The sequence below is a fragment of the Apis dorsata genome, unplaced genomic scaffold (genome assembly GCF_000469605.1).
Source record: "Apis dorsata unplaced genomic scaffold, Apis dorsata 1.3 scaffold_5, whole genome shotgun sequence".
Classification (NCBI taxonomy): Eukaryota; Metazoa; Arthropoda; class Insecta; order Hymenoptera; family Apidae; genus Apis; species Apis dorsata.
The window spans coordinates 17,898-29,090 of record NW_006263308.1 but is presented as its reverse complement, the minus strand read 5'-3'; the positions used below and the strand labels follow the sequence as shown (position 1 = coordinate 29,090).

General features: G+C 29.2%; 2 protein-coding genes across 8 annotated transcripts in view; both read right to left on the bottom strand.

Annotated features, from left to right (window-relative positions):
* The window catches only part of LOC102675710 (potassium channel subfamily K member 18-like), a 42,093-nt gene extending 36,521 nt beyond the window's left edge, over window positions 1–5,572 (bottom strand). For all 3 annotated transcript variants that reach the window (XR_004149660.1, XR_004149659.1, XM_031508232.1), the window contains exons 1-2: window positions 5,011–5,572; window positions 4,167–4,338 (exon numbers count right to left, since the gene is read on the bottom strand). Coding sequence is in view for 1 of the 3 variants with exons in the window: in XM_031508232.1 (XP_031364092.1) it covers window positions 4,167–4,338; window positions 5,011–5,334 (496 nt within the window). In the remaining 2 variants the exon portion in view is untranslated. The remainder of the gene's footprint in view (window positions 1–4,166; window positions 4,339–5,010) is intronic.
* Window positions 5,573–9,692: 4,120 nt separating this feature from the next.
* LOC102676026 overlaps window positions 9,693–11,193 on the bottom strand; it is a 16,914-nt gene continuing 15,413 nt past the window's right edge. For 4 of the 5 annotated variants that reach the window (XM_031508308.1, XM_006607375.2, XM_031508312.1 and 1 more), the window contains one exon: window positions 9,693–10,365. In XM_031508308.1, coding sequence (XP_031364168.1) covers window positions 10,046–10,365 — 320 coding nt within the window. In that variant the 3' untranslated portion in view covers window positions 9,693–10,045. Of the gene's footprint in view, window positions 10,366–11,064; window positions 11,145–11,193 lie in introns of all 5 variants that reach the window. The other variant, XR_004149683.1, reaches the window with a different exon arrangement.

Genomic DNA, 11,193 nt, shown 5'->3' with positions numbered 1-11,193 from the left:
AAAAAAAAAAAAAAGAAAAACCGAAATTAAAGAATTTAAAAAACGTTTATTTAGAAAGAAATTATTTATTTTGAAAAAGAAGCGCGAAAGAAATCTTTTTGTACTAAATAAATATATATAAGAGCTCTTAAAGAAATTTCAGAATTTATCTTTTTACTCCAAAATCAACGAAGAAACTAAAGAAAAAGAAAAAAAAATATCTTTCACTTATATTAAAATGAAAAAGCCAAAAGGAATCATTTATTTCAAAAGAAAAACTTTAAAATCATTTTTATTATTTTCTTTATATTTAAACAATTATTTCTCTCCTCTGATTAAAAAAATTTACGCTTATTGTAATACCACTCGTTCATAATAAAAGTGAGACAAGTATGTTTCATCGATGGAACGAACTATTTGATTTATACGCGTTTGAGACGGTCAACGATCGGTGATTTTGAGATATTTTTAACGACGACCATCCCTCTCTCTCTTTCTCTCTCTTCTCGATTAAGAGGGTTTCAGTTAAGATAATAGTAGGATGAAAGTTTAACGGTTTAAAGGAGAGGACTGTGTGTACCCAAATGATCGAACGGCGCGCAATTTCTGTAACGAGGGACAAACTTGCAGATAAACTCGAGACCAAGTCTCTCGTGTAAACCGGTCCATCTCGTTATCGGCTTCATCCTTTAAACTCGCCCGACAATTGGCGCCGAATACCGCCCGCTTTTTAGTATAATTAATCGCGTAGCTAAAACGGATCTTGCCACTTTTGTTTTAGTACTCCTGTTTCGAGCGTACTCCGACAAACGATTATGATCTCTAGTAGAACGTTTTTGTCGGATGTGGAGTGAGATATGTTTTATCGTTCGCCGTTTGAGAACGAAAAAGAAACGATTTGAACAAATTGTATGAAACGTTAAATCTGAATTGATGATTATTTATGGATATATGATTAGATTATTTTAATTTTTAACACATTAATGATAATACATAATTGATATAACGTATGTATATGATTGTATATATATGATGTATATATATTTGTTTAATTCGTTTCGATATCGATTTAAAAGTTCTGTGAAATCTAAAATTTACGATAGCATTTTTATATTCGAATAAAAATAGTAAAAAATTACGAGAAAACATTTTTTTTTTTTAGATTATTGAAAAATTATAGATATAAATGGTTAAATTCTAAAGTATTTAATTTCAATTTGCATATTAATGATCCTTTTCTTCTAAAATATATAAAATTAAAATATGAAATTAAAGTTAAAATAAATACGATATTTGATCTATTTATCTATTTTCAAGAATAACTCTCGAGAATTGTTTTACTTCGAATGTATTAATCTTAATCTTTTTTTTTTAGATTCGCAATTCTATTATAAATTCCAATTAAATAATAACAAATTAAAATTTAATTCTTAAAGAAATACACAATTTCGGTAAAAATCGAATTTTTACCGACTTTAATAAAAGAATTCCTGATTGAACGTTTTATCTGGACACGAGGAATCAACGAATTAATTAATCGACGACGATACACAGTGTCGATCGGAAGATCGATTAAGATCAACGTCCCCTCGAGTGGGTTCGTTAATCTCAGGAGGTCGACCAATCCGGTGGCTCAGTCTCGGCCGTTAATTAATTTCCGGCTTAACGAACTCCCCCGCGTATGATTCGTGGCTTGTCGCCTCGTATAAGTACGAAAATCGTTTTCCTCCGATGTTCACGCGATTCACCATCCGATATCGAGGAAATGCGAAACTGTGTAATTAACTTCTTCAGAGTTTTTCACTTTTTTCGCCTTGAATTTCCTCCGTATTAAGACATTTGACGCGAACGAGTATCGGATTCGAAAGAAATAGGATAACGTTAAGTGTTAAGTGTGCGATATTATTATTCGATTATTTATGACGTTATATGCTTTTTCAGGGAAAGAATAATAATTTGGTGAAAGAATATTTGGCAAATTGTTATTGAGAGGAGGGAGAAGTATACTTTTAATGGAATGATAATTTAACTAGGTTTACGGGACGCATTACAGAAACAGTTTTATATTTTTATGCTCACTTTTATCCAATTAATAATAGAGGAAAATATATATATATATATACGAATTCATTTCATTTAAGCGTTCTAATCTCGAAAATCTCTGCATGATATGCCTACCTCTATGGATATAATTGACGCTTATTCGTAAAGATATAAGAGAAATGTTCTTAAATATTATTGTTTAAGGGAGGAAGATTGGATTGAATATATTTATAGTATTTCTTATCATCTATCTCGTAATAACATAATTTTTGATAAATCGTATTCTTTTTCGTATCTAAAAAATAAAGAAATGATTTTTCTACGATCAAGATGACAAATGTTGTGATAAAAATATCACATTACAGCAATAATTATAGAAAGTGGAAAATTAAAACATAACTACGATACGATTTTTAAATTTCACAACGTCAGCTCACACTGATTAAAATAAACCCTTAGCTTCACACAGAACGCTATCATTTGAAATTTGTCCAGGTTTCAACCTCTAAGATCCTACATTACCTAATGAGAACGTATGTAAAAAAAAAAACAACTCCGTCTGTTTTTAAAAAATAAATAAATGAAAAAAAGAGAAATGGAATAACAGAAAATCCTCGTTGCACAGATCCACAGATCCTAACTTAATTTCGTCCCATTCCCACAAGGGAGCTCGCAGATTTTTCGAGCAAATCGCAGCTCTCTACGTGTTTCCCTTCCTATCCCCTTCATGGAATTTTGAAAACACGTTCCTCCGCCTCGAGTCGACGACGACGACGACCGTTCCAAACGTTAAAGGCCACTCGTGTTTCCTCTTTTCAGCATTAACCATTCTTTTTGCAAGCTGGTTAGCGTCTCGCTTCGTCCCGACGCGAAACATTAAACTTTGTCAAGGGAAAACTACCGTGTCCCGCGAATGTTTCCAGCATCTATTTTTCCCCCCCTTTTTTTTTCTCCCCTCCCTCCCTCCTCTTCCGTCTTCTTTCGTTTTTTTTTCTTTTATTCGGTTTTTTCTCGCTTAGAACGGTGACCACGATTTTCTTGTAACGTCGGGGAACCGCGATTATGCAAAACGCGAGGAGCGTGAAAAAATTGAACTTGGCGAGTTTAGTTTCGGGTTTATGTTGTACGTGTTCCCTTGATTTATGATGTTGTTTGCGACAAAGGAGGGGAGGAGGAGATTAATGCGTTTCCGGTTATAATTGTTGAGATGCGTTGAAAAATATAAAAATATTGGAATATTTGCAATGAAAAAAATGAATAAGCTGGGATTGCTCTTATTTATAATCTCTCATTGTTTTAGATATACGTTTTTATTAAAATGTTAAAAATGAGAGAATTCAGAATTTTTAAACGTATATAAAAAATTAGAATAAAAGTTAATTTTGTTTTTTTTTAAAACTAATTTGTTTTTTCTTAAAGTATGATTTAATTTATTGTGGTGATGAAAGAATATGTGATATGATTGATTAAAAATTAAGATATTTGGGATGCGAAAAAAGAATTTAATATTTTCAAAAGCACGATTAAAAATCGAATTATTTTCTCATTTATTTATATAAAAAAATTAGAATTATTTCGTTATTTCTAGCTTTTTCTTGAAAATAAATTGCAAAAAATTAAACAAAGAATGAAAATTTTGTGTTATAAATCTATCTCACCCTCCCATTACATTAATACAAGCAATTGAATCAAAATAAAATTTTTATGTGATACAAATTTAATCATTTTTTTAATGAATTATTTTTTTCAACCAGCATTGTTTTCCAGCATTGTTTTTCAACCAACAAAGCTTTTACGTGATAGAGAATTTCGTTATATTTTTAATACCAATTCTTTCTTGCAACCAAACCACAAAAAACCAAGCGAAAAAAAAAAAGAAAATTTCGATAGTAGTTTTACAAGCTTCTTTTTCCTTCTTCTTTTTTTATCTCTTTGAATTTATTCCTTTCTTCTTTCGAATTAAAAAATATCGAATGAAAAATTGAAGTTTTACAAATATACGAACAGAAATATGAATAGAAATTTTTCTCGCTCGTTTTGTATCCAAAATTTTTCGACGAAATTGCAAAAAATTAAACGATAAAAGAAGTTAGAAGAAAATAAATTTGGTTATACCATTATAAAAATAAAAATAATAAACTCACCGATCGTGGTAATCACAGTAAGGGAATAGAGAAACGCCCCGGCGAAGCTCCATCTTTTATTTTCTTCAGCGCCGTCGTAGCCATTTTTTATAGCCGTTACCATTTTCTTCTGATAATTCTCGAGGATCGCCTTCACTTTCGCTTTCCAGATTCTCTCGGAAAACACGTTCTCCTTTACGAACACGCGGTAGAAATACGATAAAAACTGTCTAACTTTTAAACTCGAAAAGTTTAAGAATAAATTATAGCAAGAGGATTAAAGTTTTAACATCGACCATGATAATTTATTATTAAAATTCTAAAATTCAGTAATCTAATTATTATCGTCTAATATTCAAACTTTAATTAATTCTTCTAATATAATCCTTAATTTAATCATTCTCAAGTGTCTAAGAATATTTCAAGAGATTTTTCTTCTCATCCCTAAAATTTATTAATTCTTAAATAGATACTTAATTCAAATAAAATCGAACGTAAAATTTTCTTTAAAATCTAAAAAAAAAAAGAAAAAAAGTAATAAAGTTCAAATTTTACGATCGTATTTTATAAACATTATAAACACTTGTGGACACAAATTCTTTTTCGATCTTTCGAAAAAGCAATAAATTAACCATAAAATATAAAAAAAAAGTGTTTTGAGAATCATTAAAAACCGTTGCGCGCGAACTATTACGTATAATCGTGAAACTTAAACCAATAATAGAGAAAGCATTATCGATAAAACAAAATGTGATAGAAAAAAGAAGAAAAAAAAAAAATAAATAAATGGAACGGCTTGTCAATATCGGGAAACGAGAAACGGTACACGACAATAGTAAATAAAATAATAAATAAAAATGTTCACCTTAGAGGTAAGTTCCCAGAGAGTGGCAGCTGTCACGTTTCTCAGCCTGATCACGTCTCCAACTATGTCCAGGTTGTTTCTACCTTCGATATGGGTGAAGAGGAAGGCACCGGCTATGGTGTAACCGACCACCAAGCATACTATGCCAACATTGCTGAAGAGGAAAGCGATCAGAGCCCTGGTCCAGTCCACGATCCTTTCGCCCCAAGGTTTCCGCCTCCGTTTTCTTCGCTTTCCGCCGCGGACCCGATAACTTCCACGCTGCCAATTTCTATTGGAAGTCGAATACCTTCCTACGTCGAATCCTCGATCCCCTTCCATCATTCATCCGGCACTCGATTGCTCAAGATATCGCTCGCCCTTTTTCTTTTCTTATTTCTTTTCTTCACGCTCTGTACACCATCTTATCCGTTTCTGACTTTATCGAATTGTTCGAAAGTGATCCTAACGTTGGCTTCGTTACTCTTCATGATCGCGTATGTGGTATGGGTTAATTGCTGAAATTCGCAAGAGATTTTTAGCGAGTAAAATTCAATTTAGATTTTTTTTTTTCTTTTAGATTTAGTTTAGATTTAGTCGTATATGGTAAAATATTAATGCATTATCTTTTTTTTTCTCTCTTTTTAACGTAAACTCCATAATTTGAGTTTCTTAAACGCGTAATTTTAAATTTTAATCAATAATGTAATCAGTAACTTTTATTAGAATTTAATCTAGTTTTTTTTTCTTTCTTTGCTTTTTACTTTTAATATTAATGTATTATATAATAATTTATACGTGTACATTCAGGAAAGAAATGTTGAAATTTGAAAATCTTTTTTTTTTTATCTTTTGCATTATATATATCTTCTCTATCCTTTGATTTGCAGTGATACGTACACATGGGAGATTTAATTTAGGATTTAAGACAATTGCATTTTTACATTATGTCTATAATTTTAAAATTTTTTGACATTCCTTCTCACGAATCTACTTCTATAAAATTGTTCTATAAAATAATTAAAAATTTTTTAAATATAATCTTACAATTTTACAATAATTTTATTCGTGTATCGATTAATTAAAATTTCCAGCATATTTTCGTAACTAATTTTAAACTCTCATCTTAGAAAATAAAAAAAGGAAAATCTTTTTTCGCTTCAAAATTTTTCTTAAAATATTTCTCGAAGATCGTGAACCATAATAGGATCTGACGAACAGGGTTGAAGAGGGTCGATAAGGTCGTCCATTCAGAAATTACTAAGAGGTCGGTTTGTCGAGTTAACGAACCGATAGCGAATTTAACAAAACGCGCGAGAAGAGGCATAATTTTGTAGTTCCTTGTGTAATGACGTCGATCATTTGTCGCGGTTGGACAACAGAAAGATGTAACACGCATGAAATTCAGCTGAACGTACGAATGTATTTCGGTAACTGTCGTAAAATAAAAAAAGAAATCTAGGTATATACGTGTCGATTATGAACTCGCGTTTATCCCTTTTCCTTCGTTTGTAACGTGAACGTAGCTCTATGTTATGACGTTCTTCCGAGTTTTAGCAAGTTATACGATATTATCTTTGTAAAACGAAATTTAACAAGATTCTTTCTTTTCTTTGCATTGATATAATTTATATAATAGTATATTCTTAAGCTTGTTTCGAAAATTGTTATGAAAGAGAATTGTTTTGACATAAAATTCTAATCTATTTATGAATAATAAAAAGTTATATAAAATTAATTGTTTATTTCACAATATAAAACAAACAATAGAAAAACATAAGAGAAGAACCTTATATTCTTATATCATTTATTCGCTTTCAATGCGCAATATTAAACACTCATCTTTCTTTCATAAAATTTTCATTTAAGAACCAATTTCTCGTTAATTCATTTATTATTATTTTAAATCATTAGCTCTCCAAAAATACGTAGCTATATGCATATACGTATATATGACATATCTAAGCGTGTATAATTACGCATTTCAAAAGAAACGGTCCTCCTCATCAACTGACCTTTTGGAGAACGAATTTCTTCCGGTTCGTTTTCCACGATCGATTCCCTCTCCACTTTTTTTCCGGATAGAAGCTTCCTCCGATCTCTACGATCTGTTCCAGATAAATTAATAGAAGGAACACGGTAGAATGCTAAAAAGGGGATCGCGGATTATATGCGATCGGTGACCCGTCGCAATAGCAAAATTACACGGTCCGCGTTTAATAGGAAACGTCGGTATCGCTCCCTTCTCTACTCTCTCTCATGGATTATATCGTTCGAATCGGTCGAGTCTCTGCTATCGACTTCGTCCACGATCCGCCAAGAATCGAAAACTGCTTTAACGAAATCTATTCGACCGTTCACCATGAACAATTCTTCGAAGTTATAATATTTCGTTTTCTTCTTTACGATATATCTGTTTCCTCGATATCGAAATCAAAATTATCGATCGAAATTATTTTTCCTTATATAATTTTTATTTTTCGAGATCAAAATTTTGTTCAATCACCATGAAAGTTCTATCGATCCAAAGTCCTTTTCATTTTGTTTTCGAAGTGTAAGTGGATGGCGTTTCTACAAGAAGAATCTAGAATCGAGGCTATTGATCAATGTTCCTTTATTTTATTTTTTCAAGATCAAAATTTTGTTCAATCGCGACTGAAGTTATTAATTGAAATCATTTCTATTTTGTTTTGCGTTTTCGAAGTGGAAACGTTACGTTATTTTCTTTTATTTTGTCTTTTCCAAGTCAAAATTTATTTATTTTGCCGACTTTTTCGATTGAAGTTGTTAATCGAATTTCTGAATTTTATTTGTTTCTGTCTTCTTCCACCTAAAAATTTTCATTATCTCGAAGTTATTCTTTTTATTTTATTTTATTTTTCGCTATTTTCTATTCTATTTTCTTCTTTCCTGCGAATTTTTAACAATATTAAAAATCACTCTTTAAAATTTTATTCAGCTTTTTTACGATCAAAGTTATTAATGTCTAACATTTCTTTTTTCATTTATTTTACTTTACTTACTTGTTTCTATTACTTTCTTATTTTTTATTTTCCCTACTTTTTCTCGGATTTTCGAGAATCCTGGAAATAACTCATTTCTTCTCGCAATGCTTTAAATATAGACCAGTCTATGCTTTTGAGTCAGACGATCCGACGAGACGGCTGGCCACGTGTTGACACGTGCTCCATGATCCATTCTTCTTGAATTTTCACGTTTCTTCTTATAAATTATTTCCCCTTTAAAAGATATTTGAATTTATTTTGAATATTTGTTCACATGTTAATTTGTTTACTTGTTTTACAATCGCCAGAAATTTTTAAAAATTATGATTATATAATTATTCTCTATTCTCTTTAAATTTTTTTACATTTTTTTGAAATTGATTTTTAAATAGTTATCGAAAAATATTTTGTACATAATAATAAAATTGAGTATAAACAAATAATTGTACGATTGATTGCATGATTCAATTTTTCGATATTATTAAGAATATAACAATATTTGAACGATATTAACAAACACTAATTTCTTGATTTTATTTCATAAACAATGCCAATTCAAATATTTCCACAAAAGTTACAAGAATCTTCAATGAATACGTTTCTTCTTTCAAAATTCGTTCAAAATAAACACTTAACTCCATTCACTAATTACATAACTCATTAATCATATATCCATCATGTGCATAAAACTAGTAAACCCCAATTTATCTCATCATTTTACAAATTAAACTTCAATCGATTACGTTTAATTAATGATAAAAAAAATTAAACAACAATTTTCTATTGATTCAATTTTCATTCTCAATTTTTATTCATTTATTCAAAAGTTAAACAGGGATTTTTAAAGGCACTCGTTGACATTGGGTTTCATGCAAATTTGAATGATCGTTTTTCCACGGATAATTGTGTGAAAACGAGCCAATCTTCCCCGAGGCTTTCTCGCAAACTGATTCTGTGCCATTTGGTTCGAGACGTTGAACTGAAAATAGCGCGTTGCCAAAAATAACCGGATCCAACCGCTAGCTACGACTGAATTTTGACTTCCTGGACACCCTGTAGACGCGAATGTCCTCCGGAATCGTCTCCATGATGCATTCGAAATTTATCAATTTGGCGCCACTTTTTTGCGTACTTATGTCTTGTAAGTATTACATCATTTTATTATATTGGAACATTTGCTGAAAGTACTGCTCTTTTTGATCAATCCTTGTGTTTATATCTAAAATTTTTGACATTATTAAATTTTTCGCTTCATTTTCCAATAATATATATTATTTTGTGAACATTAGAACATCTAGAAGCTTTACTTTTATGATTATTCTCTCTTATGTCCATACTCAAAATTTTTGATATTAATTTTTTCTTTTCTACAATTCTACATTTTACAAATATTGAAATTTTCTTTATAGTTAATCTTTACGTTTATATTTAAAATTTTTAATTCATTCAATTTTTAATTTTAGTGATTTTCTGGAAATTGAAATTCATTTTTTTAAATATTAACATAAGATTTAAATGTTCTATTTTGAAGTATATGAATAAAGTTTTAAGGTGAATTTTGAACTTTTATGATATAGAATAAATAAAGAAATGATATATTTTTTTCTGGTTCCATCTTCATTTAAAAAATACAATTAAAAACTAAAAGAACATTCTCGCAATTCTTCTCCAAAATTTTCAAGTCAAGAAACATTAATCGCAAAAAAAAACTTCTTTTTCATTTTCTTTATAAAAAATTTTTCAAATCAATTTACTGGATAGATTATCCAAATCTTATTCTCTATTTCCAATTTTCAATTCAAAAAGAATTAATTTCTAATAAGTTCTTTAATGCAATTTGATTGCAAATTAAAATTTAGCATAGAAAAATATAATAAGGTTAATGTAAATATTCTAGATGAAAAAAATTTTATTCATCTATATTAATGAAAATAAAAGAAAAGAAATAAGAAAAAAAAATAAAAGAAAGAAAAAAGAAAAGAGAAGGATTAGCGAAAAAAAAAGGAAACAGAATTGGATCGGTGAATGAAAAGAAATTCGGTCAGAGTTGGTTACACGACGGAAATTCCGCGAACGTTTCTAGCCATCGAGTGAGATCGAGGGGTATCGAGAATGTAACCCTCGAGTTCGTTGTCAACCTCATCGTTGTATTCGACGTCGTATGCGTCGTAGTCGTCGGCATCTTCCTCGTCGTCACTCTCTTTGATGATCCCGAGCCTCTTTGCGACGTTCTTCACGTTGTTGATGACCTCCTCTTGCACCAGATTAAAGCTCATCGCCAGCAAAGCAATTCCAAATAACAAGTACAACGAGCAAACCGCAATTCCTTTATGGGCGTCCAGTTTGTATGCTGGTACGAAGTCGCCGAATCCTGAAATTCAATTATTTTTATTCAATTTTTTTTTCAATGTTATCTTTCTTCTTTTTTTTCTGTTTTTTTTTTTTGGATTGATCGAATAATAATTTCAATAATTTATTTATATTTATTTGTGTAATATTAAATTCTTGATAATTTTTTAATTCAATGAAATATATAGGTGATTTTAAAATATTGATTAATAATGTAAAAAAAATTTTTTTCTTCAGAAAAAGAAATAATGAACTATCTATAACAAAAAATATATTTTTACCATATAATTATTTTTCTTATTTATTTGCAATTTTATATAATTTTCATTTTATTTTATTTTTGACTAAATTTTTTATAGAAATTCATCTTAATATACAGATATATTATAAATTATTAATTTCTATTCAATGAACAAACAATAATAAGTAAAATGAATGAACTTTTTGAAAAAAAAGTAAATGAACCTTCTATTTCTATATAGAAAATGAATGATGATTTAAAGAATTATGTGGAAGTTATTAATTAGCTGTTTCCAACGAAAAATTCAATTAAAATTTTGGAAAAAAAAATGATATCTTTGAATACAAATTTTTTTTAAAAATTATCATTTTTTATGACTTCTAGATTAATATCACAACAAAGTGATTTTAAATTAAATAATAATACTATGTATAAAAAAATAATATAATATAATATAAATAATATAAAAATGGTACTTACTGCAAAAATAAATAGAGATAATGGAACTTCAAAATTTATTAAATTTCATAACATTTTCTAAGATTTCCAAATTAATATTACTAAAAAAAGAAAAAGAATAAAGTCCAATATAAACATTAAACGTTATAA